Below are 18,563 nucleotides of genomic sequence, written 5' to 3'. Positions count from 1 at the left end.
CGGATTCACTGTGATAAAGATTCGAGGGTGTGCTGGGAGGAAGGGGTGCTGGTGAGTTTATTCATTTGCAGTTGCTTTATTTTCAGCTAACGAGACAAACCTCACAGAGCTGTCTGCTGGCGGCCGTGCCCTCCCTACAGGGTGCAGGCTTGGGGCAGAACCGCTATGGCTGTTCCAATGGTCCCAGCCTCTGAACTGGGGTTGAGGGCGGGCAGGGCAGGCAGGGTCGAGCACTGTGTGGTGGAGGTGAGGTTCTCTTAATTTTTGCAGTAAGGAAAAACTGCCTCCCAACTTCAGGCTCACTGGGGGATCCCAATTTGTTGCTGCTGGTGGAGCAATGAGGGTTCCTCCCCGTGGGCTTTCTGAGCATGCTGGCAGAGCGGGTAGGCTGTGGTAGGACGGGTGGGGCCCTGGGCCCGTGATGCATCTTATGGGGAGGCTGGGGTCGGGGAGGAACTGCCCCTGGCCCTGTGTGGGGTGTGGTCAGGGCATCAAGGAGTCATGGCTGGGTGATCCAGCCCCACTTCTGCAGTGAGCGGGCCTGTGATGTCCCTGTCGAAATAGCCTTCTGTGTACCGTCTGTTATAAAGTGTCTGTTTGGATATTTGACCCAGTTTCAGTTTTAGTGTGTGTGTGTGTGTGTTTTTAAACTATGTTTTAGAAAAGAGATTTAATTTGTCTTAAGCCTTGATGTAAAAAGGAAGAATGGTGGGCAACCGGGCATGGTGGCACAGGCCTATAATCACAACACTCTTAAGAGACTGAGGCAGGAAGATCCCAAGTTCCAGCCCAGCCTGTGCAGTTTAGCAGCCAGCATGGGCAATGTAGTGAGTCTCTGCCTCAAAATTAAAAAGAGTGAGGATGCACTAGGTTCAATTCCCAGTCCTTTAAGAAGTCTGCATGTGACACTGAGTGTAATGGCGTACACCTGTAACCCCAGAACCCTGGGAGGCTGAGGCAGGAGGATCTGAGTGTGATACTGGGCTGGGCTTCATAGGTAGCTCAAGGTGGGCCTGGAGAAAAAGCGGGACCCTGTTTTTGAGACAGGGTCTCACTACATTGCCCACATTGGCCTTGAACATTTGATCATCCTGCCTTAGCCTTCTAAGCCTTGGACTTAATGGATTTGTGCTCCAACTCTCTTTGTCCCCAGACTGACTCCAGACCCTGGGTTCAAGCAATCATTGGCCCCCAGCCTGGATAAAGGGGACAGGAACCATAGGAGCATGTCTAGGGCATCTGCCTTGCCTTTTGTTCATTTATGTTTTCATTTATGTAGTCATTCTACCTACCTACCCCCCTACCTACCTACCTTCCAGCTGCCTACCTGCTGACCTGACATAGGGACTTGCTAAGTTGCCTGGGTTGGGCTTGTGATTCTCTTGCCTCAACCTCCCAGGGTGCAGGTGTATCCCACCGTGTCTGGCTCAGTACTTCATTTGCAGATATTTTAGTATGCATATACTAAAAAGTCTATACTAAAGTCTCTGTAAAAGACACTTTAAAATATAATTTCTTATCATTTACTATAACTTTTGTAACAAAATCATTTGAATCATCTGAAATGTCATTTTTAGAAGAGTTTCTTTAAATTATCTAGTCTACATATTGTACTTGGGTACTATGCTGCTTTTCCCTGCAGGTTTCTTTCCTTTTTATTTATTTATTTATTTATTTATTTATTTGTCTTTTTAAGACAAGGTCTCACTGTGCAGTTCAGGCTGGCCTTGGGCTCGCTTTGTAGTCTAGGCTGGTTTCAAACTTGGAACGAACCACCTGCCTCAGCTTCCTTAGTGCTGGACTTACAGGAGTGTGCCATCATGCCTGACTGTGCAGTATTTTTAATAAAAAATTTCAAGCACATATAAAAATTAAATTCTCAAAATGCTTTTCCCCATCTCTTAGGTCCTGCAGGTACTGTTTGCATACTTTTAATGCATACCTGAGAGTCATGTCTTCTTTATCCATGGCAAAGTAAATCATAGACACCTGCACTTGACTTTTATGTGTTCAGTGTACATATTGTTAACTGTTTTTCTTGAAAATCGACTGTGAGGGGCAGGGGATGTAGCTCAGTGACATAGTACCTGCCTGACAAGTACAAAGTCCTGAGTTTGATTCCTGAAACAAAAAAATTTGTGAGGTAGACAAGTGTTAAGTGTACCAGTGGGTGAACTTTGGTGTGTGCTGTCAACCCCCAGCTGACTCAGGAATGTTTCTTTCACATCAGAACAACTCTTATTCAGTTGCTCTCCCTGCTCCTCCTTTCCATGTTGGCCAACACAGATTTGTCTTATCTGCCATTGCTGGACTCATACAGCATACCTTTTCATGTGGTTTCTTTCCTGCCACTCATTGAGAGCTGCTCATGTGTCATAGTCCTCATCCCTTCTGTCACAGTGCTCCACTGAGCATGATCATACCACAGTTAACCTGCTCATCGAGCGTGAACATAACATAGTTAGCTATCACCTGCTGGGTGCACCTTGCATTGTTTCTGGTAAGTTTATGCACCTATATTGTTTCTTTTGGGTGTTTAGGAGTAAAATATCCTGAGTTGTAAGATCAATACATTTTAAAATTTTATTAGACGTGGACATGCTTTTTCTCCACAGTGGAGAGAGTTCCAAGTTGCACCCTTATTTGGTGGTGTTTGTGTGTCGTTTTAGCTGTTTTGTGTGTAGTGGGATGTACTCATTTTGTTCTGTCTGACAATATTGAGTCATTATAGTTACTGGCCATTCAATATCTTTGGTGAATTTTAAATCACTGTCCTTATTTCTCTTAAATGATAGGTTTTCCTGTCCATTTTTAAATTTTGCTGAAGAAACAAAATTAACCTGTAAGTTTCCACAATTTGAATTTGATGAGTTACTGTTTACTGGTCACTTTTTCTGTTGGATTTCACTCTTCACTAAGTTGGCAGAACCCCCTTACTCCTGCAGTGAGCTTTCTGCATCCTTGCTCCACAGTGTGTTGAAGCTTCTAATGGGACTTCCTCCTGCACTACACGAAGCCAGCCCTTAGCACCTCTGAAGAAGGGAGGTGAGGGGAAGGTCTGGGAGCCCTGCAGGCAGGCAGACTTCCGGCCTGGGGATCCCAAAACATCTGGGTCTGAAAGGCTCTCAGCCTTTCCTTTGTGAGGCAGAAAGCAGGAGACATTGAGGGACAAAGATGAAGAGCTGGCTGGGCTCTGCTTGTTCTATGCTTTCTCAAGAAGGAAAACTAGAAGACAAAAGTGACAAAATGCAATGGTAGCAGAAACATGGAATGGACACCCAGGATTTGGAGGCCTCTGATCGAGATCACTCCCAGAAAATCAAAGCCCCATCTGTGGGGCTTAGAGCTTGTGTATGATGCACAAGAAGGGAGTACAAAGGCAAGACAGAACAACCTGGCAGTTCTGATTAGTTATTAGGGCAAGCTATAAGGGTAGCAGCAGTTTATGCTTTGAGACAATAGTTCATGAAGCTTGGCATGATACAGTCAGGCATCCTATCCTGTACAGTTATGCTCTCATCGTTGCAGGGGTCAAAAGTAGTTTCAGAGCCATGAAGCAGTTATAGAGGTAGATAGTTTCAAAAAGAACAAAATTTTGCCAGGTGTGGTGCTGCATACCAGTAATCCCAGCACTTCGGAGGCTGAGGCAGGAGGATCATTGCAAGTTTGAGACCAGCCTGGTCTCTACAGTGAGCTCAAGGCCAGCCTGAACTGCATGGCCAGACCCTGTTCCAAAAAGACAAAAAAAAAAAAAAAAAGTTTTTTTTAAAGTTTCTATTGTAGTTTTTCCCTTTCCTTTACTATAACCTGTTCTTGTATAAGCATACTTTGTTAAACCTTGTAACTGAGAAGCTAGGGATTTAGCTTAGTGGCACATACACTTTCCTGGCATGCACAAGGTTTGAGTTCAATGCCTAGTACCAAAAAAAAAAAAAAAAAGCTTTATAACTGAGTGTGCACTTCTTGTTTTTTTAAATTTTAAAGAGGGTAAATACAAAACAGAACAAAAGAAAACATAAAGCAATGTAAGAGACATAAATTTCAAAGCAAGACAACCAAAGATCTTCATTATCACATTGTCTCTTGTTTTCTTCCAAATAATTGTTCATATCTTCACATACAGTAAATTCATACAGAACAACATAATATAAAACTGATCCAAACAGGATGATGAAGACATTTTAGGTCTTCAAGACCAGACAATAGGGAAGTCAACAATGGCTGTCATAGTGTCTCATTCTCTTCAAAATAGCTGTCCATACCTTCACGTATGTTGAAATTAAACAAAACAAAACAGACTAAAATCACTCGGAGCAAAGAATATAGTATTGCTGGATTTTACATCATGCTACAGAATTAGCACCAGGTACTATAGTCTCTTTTCAAAGTAGTTGTTCATTTCATCATGTGTTATATAATCAGTTTTCATAAACTGCTTATAAGTTCTACACATGCATGAGTCTCTACATGTATATCTATCCTTTCTGCATTAGAGGGAAAAACAAAACAAAGCAAGACAAAACAAATTGCTAGAAAAACATGAAACAAGTCATAAAACCACAGTACAAAGTGATCTACAATGGTTACTGTGATATCTTTTGTTATTGTCAATAGAATTGTCTATATCATCAGGCATAGTATAATTGAATGTAGCAGTATGTAACATTATTAATAAAAATGAAACATCAGAGACATAGGACTTCAAAAGTAGGTAATTATCAAACCAGAGTGGGTATCCTCTGAATCTTGTCATCTTCAGTGTAGTTGCTTATACTCTCAGACTTGATACTATCAATCATAACAGATTCGAATAAAATCAGTCAATACAAAATAGCAGTTACCAAACTAGATTCAAATAAGATCAGTCATAATAAGACAGTGTAAGTTATGTAGGGCTTCAGATTAAGTTAATAGGAAATTAAGGATGATTACCATATCCTGCTGTTCTTGGGATAGCTGTGCCCTCAGATCTAGTACAAGTAGACAAACGAACAGAATATAATCCATCTAAATAAGGGTGGGAGTAATGTAGGTTTTAAATCCTGATACACTATTAACAATATCCTCTGCCTTGTTTTTTTAGACAGTTCCCCTTTCACTGCCAGAGGATACATTGTACATTTTGGGTCCTACCAACTTCCCTCAAGTTTTTAGATTGTGTGTGTGTGTGGGGGGGGGGGGGCAACCTGCTATTTTCCTAAGTGGTTCCAAACCTTCTCACTCCTAGACTTGATCTCAAGTTGTATTCCATTACTGACCAAAGCCTATCTTCTCAACCTATCTGCAGGTGCTGGTCGAGTTGCCCCTATTTTTCTCTGGTTCCCTGACACATATAGCATTGTTTTCTCATATTTGATTTTCATTCCAAGATAAACCCTCTTTCAGGTTAATTATATTTCCTATACAGAGCATCTCAATGGATGGTACCTCCTGACCTACTCTACCTGTGTTAAATGTTAGTGTATCAAGGCCATCTATGTTAAGAGACTATAGTCAACCTTCTCTGCCTCATTTCTGCTATGATATTGTTTTGCCATAGGTTATCTACTTTTGTCCTTCATTCCACTGTCTGCCCTGTTCATTGAGGCCTTTCTGCTACTGTTCCTGAAACCCTGGTATTTTTTTCTCTCTCTCGAATGTCCTTAAGTATTTTTTTAGGGATGGCTTGGTGGTCATGAATTCCCCCAGTTCCTCTTTGTCATAGAAGCATCTTGTTTCTCCATTAATTTTGAGAGAGAGTTTTTCAGGGTATATCAATCTGGGTTGGAGGTTATTTTCATCAGGGCTTAGAATACTTTGCTTCAAGCTCTTTTTGATTTGATGGTTTGTGTTGAGAAGTCTGCTGTGATTTTGATGGGTTTTCCTTTATAGGTGATCTGTTTCTTTTCTCTTTTAATATTCTGTTCTTGAAATGACTTTCTGGGATCTTGATTACTGTATGCCTGGGTGTAGCTCTGTTTTGGTTGCAGGTTCTGTTTGCCTCATACACCTGAATATCATTTCCTTTTCCTATACTTGGAAGTTTTCCTTAATTATTTCTGTGCATAGCCTTTGTATTTCCTTCGTTTTTATCCCTGCTTCACTCACATTTTTTATTAAGTTATAAATCCTCTTGTCATCTTCTAGCCTTTGTATTGTTGCTGCCTGTTTCCTTATTATTTTTAAGAGATCTTTTCTTTCACAATCAGGCATTGCAAACCTATCTTCAAGTTTTGTTAATCTATCTCTAGTTTCTGTCAGGCAATTTCTCCAGCTTTTGATAAGTTTTTAATTTCCTGGTAATCTCTGAATCTGTTTCATGTATTCTAGGTTTTCTTTATATTCTTTATCGAATGTTTCTCTCCCTTTTTTGTGTTCCTCCATTCTTTCGTGTCTTCTTGAGAGGAGCTTAGCATTTCTTTTATTAATTTTTTTATATCTGCTTTACTTGAATTAATATTTCAGTTTTGAACTCATCTATGATATCACGAAGATATATCTTTATGTTCACTGATGCTGTGTCTGATATTGCATGTTTCCTGCCCTCAATCTCTTCTGTATTTACCTCTTCTGAATCAGTATTCACAAGATTTCTCTTGTCATGTTTTTGGTTTCTTCCATACAGGTGTATAGTGGAGGTCCCAGCCCCTTTCCTTGTTGGTTATGGTTCTTCTGAAGTGCACTGTCTAGGGATTTCTGCCCTCTCCAGTTTGCTGTTGGTCACTGAGGTGCAAGCAGGGGCACTGTATGCTGGCTCCTGCCCTCTGAGCCAGTCATCCAGCAGGGGTCTTCACACATTAGTGTGTGCCATGATACGGAATCAGTTCAGGACAACTTACTGGGTCCTGGCCAGGGACATGACCCAGGCCAAGCAGATTTCACTAGTCTGCTCTGGGTAGGGAGCAACCAGTTGATCACTTGCTATTCCTTGTTCATGCTCATCCTGTCCAATTCCAACATGTTGTCCAGTTGGTTGCCCCTTTCCCATGGGAGGGTCTTATTCTGAGCACTCATTGAAGGTTAGTGCAGGTCTCCATGCTGGCTCCATTCTCCATTGGGCTCGCAGACCCCTGACTTCAGTGGGACCATGGCTCTGGTGGCAAGGGCGCCACAACTGCGAGTTTGGGTGGCTCCAGTGGTATCACTGTGGCTGTGAATCTGAGCTGCTCCGATGGTAGCCCCGGCAACTGAGTGTTTGACCAGCTCTTTTCTCTTTAGTTTCTTCCTGGGTCAAGAGGACCTATCTCTGTCTGGTCTTCTCCAGGATGTTTTATTCTGGCATCTGAATTGTTTTTCTCAGGGAGGCTGTGTATTTTGCTGCTTACTGATCAGAAATCTTTAGCTCCACACCAAACACTAATAGTCTTTACCTTCACAGAACAACATGTAGAATGTACATTTGGGACAACACAGGCACATTTGCAGCTTTATTATAGTGAAATGTTTTCCTAGCACTTGGTTATAAGTTTATCCAGACTCTTACAAGGGAAGTTGACCTGACTCAGGAGCCTCAGGCTAATGCAAAAGGCAGCACTTCTGTACCAGGCTGTGACCAGATGCATTGTGTAGACATGTCCAAAGCATACATCAATCCAGCGGGGAGCTGAGTTGCCAATGCAAGCAGCAAAAACAGGGAAGCCAAGCTAGGCATGGTGATGCACACTTCAGTCTTAGCACTTGGAGCATCGCTGCAAGTTCGAGGTCAGCATGGGTGGCCATGCTGACCCAGTGGCTCAACCTCACACTACAACCCACACACAGCCTGACGCCCGGCGCCTCAGGAGCTCCATCCACACTCCCGGGTCTGGCTTGAGTACCACATTGCATTCTGTGCTGTAAAGCATCACTCCAAAAAGTGAGGCCCTGTTTCACAGCAAGGCATCTTTTACCCACTGGCTGAATGTCTGGGTTACCTCTACTCCACTTGATGAACTCTCAGGAATCTAATGTTCTTGGCAACTGTACAACAGCTTCCTAGATGTAGTTTTCAGCTTGTTTTAAATTTTTTTTTTTTTTTGAGGTGCTCTTGCTATGCAGTTCATGCTGGCCTTGAACTTGATTTCATAGCCCAGGCTGACCTGGAACTCACAGCAGTCTTCCTGCCTCAGGCTCCCAAATGCTGATTATAGGCGTGGGCCACCACACCTGGCTAGTTTTACATTTCAGGATAAGTTGACAAGTTCCTTACTCCACATGTAGAACTATCAGAAACTTGGTTTCAGACTGGGTATCAACTGGCATGTTCAAGTACCATAAAGGTGGTTGGGTGACCGATGAATCCTTCCTCCAATTACTAGGGCTATTAGATGACCTAGGCAGTGAACAAGCCTTCAGCCCCAAATGTGTGGTCCCAAGGCCTGAGAACCCTGGGGAGAACACGCTAGGTAAATCAAAACAGTCATTTACTGTGCTGTGAAAACATGGTGCTTCACAAAAGGACTGTGATTCTGGTGAGTGAGGCTGAAGTGAGGCCATCACACAGTGGCTCTGAGTGCCTGGAGGCATTGCACCACGCTGAGGTCCTTCCGTGGGGGTCAGCACCCTCAGAGTTCTGTGTACATTTTTATTTATCTCAATTATTTTTTTAATTTTAAAAAGCAAAACAAGATAGGAATGATAAAGAATTTTTAAAAATAGGAAATTAACACTAGCTAATATATTGCATATTTGTTACCTTGGAAGTAGTTGTTCGGGTTACAAGATTAAGGCAAGAGAAAATGATCAGACAATGAAAACACAAACTGTTCTTTTTGATGAACTAAAAGAGATTATAGTAATCTGTCTTGTATATACATACACACATATGTACACCTATATACATACAATCTTTTCCCTACACCAGTTCTTTAGTTTTGAGCAGTTGATTCCACTTACACTTTCACAGTGTGTATTATACATTTTATATCTTATTTACTCTTTCAGTTTTTTACACTAGGGAGGCTGATATTTACACATATGAGTCTGACTTATTTCACTTATGAGTATGCTCTCAGGTTGCCTCCATTTACCTATAAGTCTCAAGATTATCCTTTATAGCTGAGTAATATTTCATTGTATAAATGTACCACTTTTTTTAATCCATTCCACAGTTGATGGGCATTTGGGTTGTTCCTAGGATTTAGCTATTACATATTGTGCTGCTATAAACATGGGTGCATATATACTGCTGTGGCATGTTTCAGTTTTTCTGGGAAGAAACCAAAAGGGGAACAGCTGGATTGAATGGGACTTCCAATTTTTAAAGGAATCTCTAAACTGATTTTCACAGTGGCTGCACTAATCTACACTCCCACCAACAGTGGAGAAATACTCCTTTTTCCCCCTTAGCCCCACCAACATCTGTTAGTTGATTTTTTGATGACAGCCATTCTTTCTGGAGTGAGATGCAATCTCAGTGTTTTAATTTGTATTTCTTGAATGACCAGTGATGTTGAACATTTTTTCATGTATTTATTTGTACTTTATATTTCTTCATCTATGAAGTGCATGTGCATGTCAGATGCCCATTTTTGGGTTGTTCTTGAATTTGGGGGGCTTGATGTTTTTCAGTTCTTTATATGTTCTAGATATAAGTTCTTTGTCTGAGGGACAGCTGGCTAAAATTCTTTTTTAAATTTTTTTTTATTTTGTTAGTAGTAAAATACAACAGAACAAGACAGAATAAAGCCAACTGAGACCATGTAGTGAAACTGGTACAGAACTTCACAGCAGGTTACTGGGATAATAGTAATAGATATCAGTATATTATCTTTATAATAGTTGTTCTTTCACATATATCAAAATAAAATGAAATACAGAACATTATAGAACTTATCAAAACAGAATATTGAATAGAGCAGTACCATTAATCAGAATAAAGCAAAACTAATAAAAATATTTACCTTCAAAGAGATGGTAGAAGGAAATATCCCTTATTTGCTACAGTCAGCCTCCCAAGAGATGCTCAGAATTTCTGGTTCCCATTTGCTAACAGGGGGATAGGGGAAGGGGGTAGGGGAAATGGGATGTTTGACTCTAGGCTGTGCACCAGTAGGTTCACTATTGCTTAGCAGGGAGGCAGGCTGGTTGCTTGGTTTCCCAGCATCTTAAATTCCAACATGGCACAGATCCTATCTGGAGATGCTGGTGGTTCTCCCCCTGGAAGGGCCGCAGCCAGCCACACTGCATCCGCTTACCAGGGAGGGGAGCTGCTTGCTTGGTTTCCCAGCGTCCTCTAAAATTCTTTTCCATTCTGTGGGTCTTGGTTCACTGTGTTGGTGATCTCTTTTGAAGTACAATAACTTCAATAAGATGAAATCCCAAATGTTGATTATTTGAAGTACTTTCCATGCAGTTTGGTTTTTGTTCATCAATTCTCCGCCTACTCCTATGTTGTCATGATTTCTACCTTCTTTATCTTCCAGTAGATTTAGTGTTTCTATTTTAATATTTAGATCTATAATCCATTTTGACATTGATGCATTGTTAGACATGGGTCTAGTTTCAGTCTTCACCATATGGAAAGCCAATTTTTCCAGCACCACTTATTAAAGAGTCTATCTTTCTTCCAGTGAACATGTTTAGCCCCTTTGTCAAAGATAAGGTGGCTGAGTGTGTTTGTGGTTGTGTTTGCATCTTCTAATCTGTTCCATTGATCCTCAGGTCTGTTTTGTTTTTTTGCCAGTACCCTGCTGATTTTATCACTGTAGCTTTGTAGTATAATTTCAAGTCAGGGATTGTGATGCCTTTTGCTTTGCCTTTGTTGCCCAGGACTGCCTTTGCTCTTCTAGGTTCTTCTGGTTCCAGATTAATTTTCCGAATGATTTCTCTAGATCTTTGAGGCATGCTAATGGTATTTTGATTGGGATTGCGTTAAATATGTAAAACAGTTTTGAGATTATGGCCATTTTCACAATGTTCTTCCTATCCATGAGCAAGGGATATCTTTCCATTTTCTGATAACCTCTTCAATTTTTTTTTCAGAGTACTATAATTTCCAGTATATAGTCATCCTTTGTTAGATTGATTTCATTTTTTGGTCACCACCATGAAAGGTATTGTTAGCTTAATTTTTCTCTCAGTGAATTTGATGTTTGTGTACTGGAGTGATGTTGATTTTTGAGTGTTGATTTTGTATCCAGCTACACTGTTGAATTTGCTTATTAACTCCAGTAATCTTTTGGTGTAGTTTTAGGGGGTCTTCTATAGAGAATATCAAATTATCTGTAAATAGTGGTAATTTAACTTCTTCCTTTCCTGTCCTTATTCTTTTTCTTTCTCTTGTGTAACTGCTCTGGCTATTTCCAGAACTGTATTGAATAGGAATGATGATAGTGGAAAACCTTTTCTTATTCTTGATTTTATAGAGTAAAAGCTTTTTTTTTTTTGGTCCATTTAGTATGATGTTGGCTGTTGCTTTGTCATAGATGGCTTTTATCAGATTGAGGTACATATCGTTTATTCTGTGTTTCTGTAGGGTTTTTATCATGAAAAAATGTTGGGCCCTATCAAAAGCTTTGTCTGCATCTGTTGAGATGATCATGTGATTTTTGTCTTTGTTTCTGTTGATGTGATATAATACATTAATTGATTTGCATTCTTGCATTAATTGATTTGCATTCTTTGCATTCTGTACATTCTTGGGATGAATCCCTCTTATTCATGATGTATAATCTTAATTTTTTTTTTTTTTTTTGTCTTTTTCTTTTTTATCGGTACCGGGGATCGAACTCACCACCACGCGCTTGCAAGGCAGGCACTTATGCCGCTGAGCTAAATTCCCAGCCCCATGATGTATAATCTTGATGATTTCTTGCATTTTATTTGCTAGTATTTTACTGGGAGTTTTTGCATTGCTTATTAGTGAGATTGGCCTACAGTTCTCCTTTTTGGTTGGGTCTTTCTCTGGTTTGGGTACCAGAGTAATTCTTGCCTCCAGGAATGTGTTTGGGAGAACTGTTTCCCTTTCAATTTCATTAAAGAGTTTGAGGAATATTCTTCTTTAAATTTCTTGTAGAATTGAGCTGTGACTTCATCAGGACTTCGGCTTTTCTTTTTAGTTACATTTTTAACTTCAGTAACTGATACTGGGTTATTCAAAGTTTTTTATCTTCTTGATTCAGCTTTGGTAATTCATGCATTTCTAGGAATCTCTCCATTATTTCTGTTTTCCAACCGATGTGAGTAAAGATTTTTGAAATATGGATTAATCTGAAGCTCCACAGGCTTTGTAGTAATTTCACCCTTTTCATTCCTCATTGATTGAATTTAAGTTTTTTCTTTCCTTTTTTTGATAAGGTTGGCTAGGGGTTTATCAATTTTTTATTCTTTCTAAGAACCAACTGTTCAATTCATTAATTCTTTGTATTGTTTTTGCAATTGTGCTAGTTTCTGTCCTGATCTTTATAATTTCCTCCAAGAGCTTTAGACTTGACTTGCTCTTCTTTTTCTAGAAGCTTGAGGTGTAGCATTAGGTTATTTGTGCTCATTCTGTTTTCCCAATGTGACAATTCTTTGCTGTTTCCCTCTTCAGACTGCTTTCATTGCTTCCTACAGGTTTCAGTATGTTGTATCTGCATTTCAATTTAATTGTAGGTATTGTTTTATTTCTTCTTTAATTTCATTTGTGGTCCATTGGTTATGCAAGAGGATATTAAATTTCCATGTGTTTATGAAGGTTTTCCAGTTTCTTCTGCCATTAATTTCCAATTTCAGTGCACTATGGTCAGATAATATGCATGGAATAATTTCAGTCCATTTGTATTTACTCAAGCATGTTCTATTAGCCAATATATGATCTATTTTAGACAATGTGTCATGTGCAGCTGAAAAGAATGTGCATTCTGATGTTGTTGGGTAAGCATCTGTAAGCATCTAAGAAGTCTATTTGTTCACTGGCTTCAGTTCTGTTATTTCTTTGCTGACTTTCTGTCTGGTTGATCTATCTCTTTGGGTCAGTTGAGGTCCCTCATTACAACCGTGTTATCACATACTTCATTTTTCATGTTTATTAGTATGTCTTACATAGTTGGATGCTCCTGTATTTGGTGCATATATATTTATGACTGTTCTCTTGAATTATTCCCCTAACAAATAATGTAGTGGCCTTCTTTATCTCTTTTGATCATTTTTGTTTGAACTCCACATTGTCTGCAAACAGAATAGCTACCTGCTTTTTTCTGGGTTCCTATTTCATGAAACACTGTTTTCCATCCTTTGACTTTCGGTCTTGAGTTTCCTTTTGAGTCAGATAGGTTTCTTGTATATAGCATATTGTTGGATCCTGTTTCTTGATCTGCTCTGCCAGTCTATTTAATTGGTGAACTGAGGCCATTTACAATGATGGTTATAACTGATATATATACTGGCTTAACTTTGTCATTATTTTCCTATTGTTGGTTCCCTGATTTTCCCTCTTGTTTGCTCTGCTTGGTGCCTTCTGTTTTTGTTCTGGGATTTGTCATTTTTATCTCTATCTAGTATGTCTTTCAGTACTTTTTAGGGTTGGTTTGGTGGACATGACTTTCTTCAGTTGTTCTTTGTCATGGAAGCATCTTATTTCTCCATTAATTTTCATTTGCATTGACTCTTGTCTTTTCATTGATACCTATCTTATATTTTCTTAGCATCATCTTGAAACTTTGAATTGTAATTTCATACAGTCTTATTTTTAAAAATTCTTTCATGATCTCTAGCTACAATCCTATTCTCAAAGTCTGAAATTCTATCTTTAGCTTCAAACGATTTCACCAGCTTTTTTTTTTTTTTTTCAGAACCAGACATTGAACTCATGACCTTGCTATTGGCAAGGAGGTGCTTATGCCACTGAGCTAAATCCCCAACCCCTTCACCAGCTTTCAATAATTTTTTTTTGTACTGGGGATTAAAGTCACAACTTCGTGTTTGCCAGGCAGGCACTTATGCCACTGAGCTAAACTTCCAGCCCAATAGAATTTTTTATTGCTTTGATATCTCTTTGAATTTGTTTCATGCATTCTGCTTCTTTTCTACATTGTTCATTCAAGGTTTTCATCATCTTCCCCTGCTCCTGTATTTGTCTTTTTTAGCTATGCTGAGCAACCCCTTTATCAAGGTTGTCATTTCTTTACCGGAGAAATTATTTCTGATTTCCTCTACAGCCACATGGATTTGTTTATTTTCACTTTCTATCTTTTCAGAAATTTCAGGCATATGACTTCTAATGTCTATTCAGTGTCTCCTTACTTGTTCCTGATGTACTGGATGTTTGAGATTGCATTTCTCTTTTTGTCATTTTCTCCTCTTGGGTTAATATTTTGGTCTTTTCAATCCCACTAGTCTTAACTATAGTAGTGTTTCTTATGGTTTTACTGTGTGGGTGACGTTTGTCCAGTTGCTGGGTCCCACAATGAAGTGGAGGGGCCAGACACCTGAATTCCTCCTGCAGGGCCTGTTGAGTGACTCCTCTATTCTTCCTAGGCAGACTAGCCTAGGAGTATTGATGTAAGCCAACCCTTAGCTCCTACTGTTACTTCTTCAACTTTAGGCTATTGCAGGCCACCCAACCCACCTGTCTATAGTGTGCACTTTAGCTGGGATCCTATTATGTCACTGGGGATCTCATAGGTGAGAAGTCCCATTAGTGCTCAGACAATTTGCCCAGGATTCTCTGTATGCAAGAACTTGCCTATACTCCTGGCCTGCCAAGACTCTCAGGGAAGGGTTTGCTGAGGCTCTGGTTGACCCACTGAGGTCACTAGGGGGGGAATTCACTAATGTTGCTGGCCCACAGAAGCCCTTCGTGTAGAGGGACGGTTGGTGAGGCTTCCACTGGCCTACTAAAGTACCGTGGGTGGTGGAACGGGTCATTGATGGTTCCTGGGCTGCTGAGATCTTTGGGATGCAGAGGAAGGTTCGTGTACATTTTTTTATATCCTAGCTATGGATATGAATGAATCGTCTAATTCTGCCTCTGCTTAACAGTGAAAAAATTCTCAGATCCTTTGGAAACAAACTTGAGGGAGTTCAGATTCTAGTGATCTGTGAAGGCATTTTTTTTTTTTTCTTATCGGTACTGGGGATCGAACTCACGACTGCCTGCTTGCAAGGGAGGTGCTTATGCCGCTGAGCTAAATCCCCAGCCCTGAAGGCATTGCTCTTGTATTGGGGATTGAGCCCAGTAAGCCTGTGGGACTGTGACTGCTGTCAGGAGTCATTCTGTATATCCCTGGCCTCATTTTTGAGATGGTTTTGCTAAATAGTCCACGGTGGGCTCACACTTGGTGACCTGCCTGGCTGTGATTTAAAAGCCATTTTCAGAATAGTTTCAGGGACATAAAATGTTGCAGAGTAGGTGAGGTTCCTCCATGTGCCTTACCTGTCCCACTGACTGCTAGCAAAGCACAGTGCAGTTGTCACAGCTCAGGGACCAGTGTTGGTACATGCCTAAATTGCACTTAAATGTCTCCCTCAGCTTTTTCTTAATCCCCTTTTCATTCTGTGGCACCTCTGTCTGTTACCCTTCCACTCACCTGGAAAATGGTTTGAGCAGCTCAGGTTTTCAGATTACTAAGTGACTGTGACGGCTGTCAGGAGCCTTTTGTAAGGGCCTGTCAGTGGGGACGTCTTGCTTCTGCTCCACCTGGGGTTAGTGTAAGGCCAGTGGCACAGGGTGCCCATTAGCAACGTAACTTCCCAGATTGGTTCTCTGAGCTCCTCCTGGGTGGGGAGGTGTGCCTGTCACGCACTATGGAGTTGGAGCCTGGTTATTTACTGTGTTGCTCGTATCTTTCCTATCTCTGACCACTGGGAGTTCTTCCAGCTGACTTCTATTCCCAGACTTGGAGTTGGCCCATCTCTCCAAGGAATTCATTTCTTTTTACTGGAAGATGGTATCAGAAAATGAAGGAACACTCCTGTCATTTCTGCCCAACGGAAGCTGAGGTAAACAGAGCTGGGGTTGCAGCTCAGCCAAGCAGCTTCTGCAGCATGTGAGGACCAGGGATCAGGGCCCAGCCCCAGGGTGATGGAGCACTGAGTGCTTGCTGCTACTGCAGTAGTGGTATGTAGTGCTGTGCTCACAGCCCATGGCTGAGTAATGATACAAGCGTGCATGCCTGTTTTCTGCATCAATCTGGAAAGCACTACTTAGCTGGTAAAATACACATGAAACTTTTCACCACTAAAAAGTTACAGGTGGGGGGCTGGGGATTTAGCTCAGTGGCATAAGCACCTGCCTTGCAAGCAGGCAATCGTGAGTTCGATCCCTGGTACCGATAAAAACGAAAAAGACAAAAAAAAAAAAAAAAAGTTACAGGTGAGGGCCAGGGATATAGCTCAGTGGCACAGCACCTGCCTGGCAAGTGCAAGATCCTGAGTTTGATTACCAGTGCAAAAATAAATACATAAATAAAAGTTAACAGTTACACCACATGTGGTGATGCACACCTGTAATACCAGCACTTAGGAGGCTGAGGCAGGAGGATGGTTGTGTATTTGAGACCAGTCTTGCCTACATAGTGCATTCAAAGCCAGCCTGAACTACGAGACCCCATCTCACGGGAAAAAAAATTGTGTAACACCATGCATTTACACTGTTGTTATCTACTATCACCAGTTTCTCATCTTCCCCAAGTGAAACAATTTTAGTCACTCATCCCTGTTATCTTTAAGCCCTTGTCTCACTTAGTTGCTTTTCTTACTCTGGTTACCTCCTACACATGGGATCTATAGTACACTTCCCATTACTGGCTTACATCATTGTGTCGTCAAGGGTCAGCCATGTGGTGGTAGTATTTTCTCTCAGGTTGAATTGTTTATTCTAGGCACACACCACACTTTATTAGTCTTAACACTGCTAGAGACAGGCGTATAGTTCCCCCCAGGCATGTATCAAACCCAGCACACCTCATGCTAAGGAAGTGTTCCACCACAAAGTTAAATCTCCAGCGCAAGCCCCCCGCCCCTCCCCTTTTTGAGACAGGGTCTCACTATGCAGTTCAGGCTGGCCTTGAGTTCACTTTGTAGCCCAGGCTGATCTTGAACTCACTGTGATCCTCCAGCCTCGGCCTCCTGAGTGCTGGGATTATAGGCGTGCGCCACCACACTTGGCTCTGAATTTTTTTTTTTTTTTTTAAAAAGGCTAAATACTAAATTCCAACTAAATCTCAAGTGATTAGTTCCCTTATAGTTCATATTACAGAGTTGCCTCCTTATTAAGGTAATTCCTACTGTGTCCTATTTGGGTTTTGCTCCTCTAATTAACATAGCCTAAAGAGGGCTGACTCATGTTGGTGATCAAGAAATGAGAATGAAGGCTCACAAAACGGAGGAGGATAGGGGAAGAAAAAAAAGACAGTATGACTAGGCCAGAAGCGTTCATTTTATTTTCTCTTAGTAAACTTCAGCTCCACCATGTACTGGTCCAGACTTGCAGAACAACAGGCTCTTTTCCAGTTTAACTTTTTTACCAATCACATGGCCCAGGATATTTTTATTCCAATTTAAAAACCAGTTACAAAATTGGATCTTCTCAGGTCATAGTTGGAATCAAACAACCCAGATGCTTTAGTATAATCAAGATAGCACTGACTGTTTCTGCACAGGCCTGCTGAACACAGGTACCAAAAGATTTCTTCCTGAGATGGCTGAGTGCTGTCCTTTCCAAAACCACCTGCTGGCTCTGATTCTTGGCTCAAAATAAGGGAGCCATTTAATACACACTAAACTAAACTGTTCCCAGCCACCAACAAGCCTGACTTCAGCTTTAATTTCAACAGCAATTCTCACAAAGCACAAACTCCATGATGACTTGGAAGGACTGGGGAACAGCAATGACTGGCTCTGCATTCAGGGTCCCAGAAAGGGCAGATACTTACTTTTGAAGCCAGAGAGCAGAAAAAATAAGTTCTTTCTTTTGCTAGAGAAAACACTTGTAGGCTAAGACCAGCAAATTGTGTTCCTGAAACTCTTACTTTCCAATACATCCAGGTTTAATTACTGTCCACTTTCTTTCCCTGAGTGTGGGTTCACAGTTTGATATAGGTACTTCTCGAGGTAGTCATGGGAGTGAAGAAACAAGGTTTACGTTTAGCAGCACCTGGGACACATGCAGCATCTGTCATTTCCATCTCTACTTTGATCTTTCCCCCTTGAAGCTGCAAAGGTAATTCAGGGCCACGGTGAGTTTTCATTGCTGTTTTTCCTGGTGCTGGGGCTACGACCCAGAATCTGCTACATGTCACAATGAGCTGTATCTCCAAGCCCTTCAATTCCTGTCTGCTCACACACTGTGCAGTACATCAATCTCAGTGTCACCATCACTGTTCTTAGGAGTGGACCCTCCAGTGTTTGTTCTGATATGGAAAAGAAAGGCTCTACCCAGTAACTTTTATTGAGCTAGTCATTAGGGAAAATTAGCACAATTTCCAGCACCCCAACAGGACCGTTCTCTGGGGACCCGGTCTACTGTGTCACTCCTGTCACTGCTGTCTACTCTGAGGAAGGGTGTTTGGGGCCCTGCTCGCGTTCCAGCAGGTCCTGGCTGCCAACCTCGGCTGGGCTGTGACCACTGTGTCACTAGCTGGGGCTGCCGATGACAGGGCTGACTGGGCACGTGGAGTCCTGCA

General features: G+C 41.2%; 1 protein-coding gene across 5 annotated transcripts in view; it reads right to left on the bottom strand.

Annotated features, from left to right (window-relative positions):
- Positions 1-17,299: 17,299 nt before the first annotated feature.
- Rufy3 (RUN and FYVE domain containing 3) overlaps positions 17,300-18,563 on the bottom strand; it is a 96,810-nt gene continuing 95,546 nt past the window's right edge. For all 5 annotated transcript variants that reach the window (XM_013150127.3, XM_013150124.3, XM_005002674.4 and 2 more), the window contains one exon: positions 17,300-18,558. In XM_013150127.3, the coding sequence (XP_013005581.1) occupies positions 18,514-18,558 (45 nt within the window). In that variant the 3' untranslated portion in view covers positions 17,300-18,513. The remainder of the gene's footprint in view (positions 18,559-18,563) is intronic.

This window comes from Cavia porcellus, unplaced genomic scaffold (genome assembly GCF_034190915.1).
Source record: "Cavia porcellus strain 051 isolate PalLab524CR breed Dunkin Hartley unplaced genomic scaffold, mCavPor4.1 scaffold_30, whole genome shotgun sequence".
Classification (NCBI taxonomy): Eukaryota; Metazoa; Chordata; class Mammalia; order Rodentia; family Caviidae; genus Cavia; species Cavia porcellus.
Note: the sequence above shows the minus strand (reverse complement) of the source record. Positions and strands in the feature narration are given on the sequence as shown.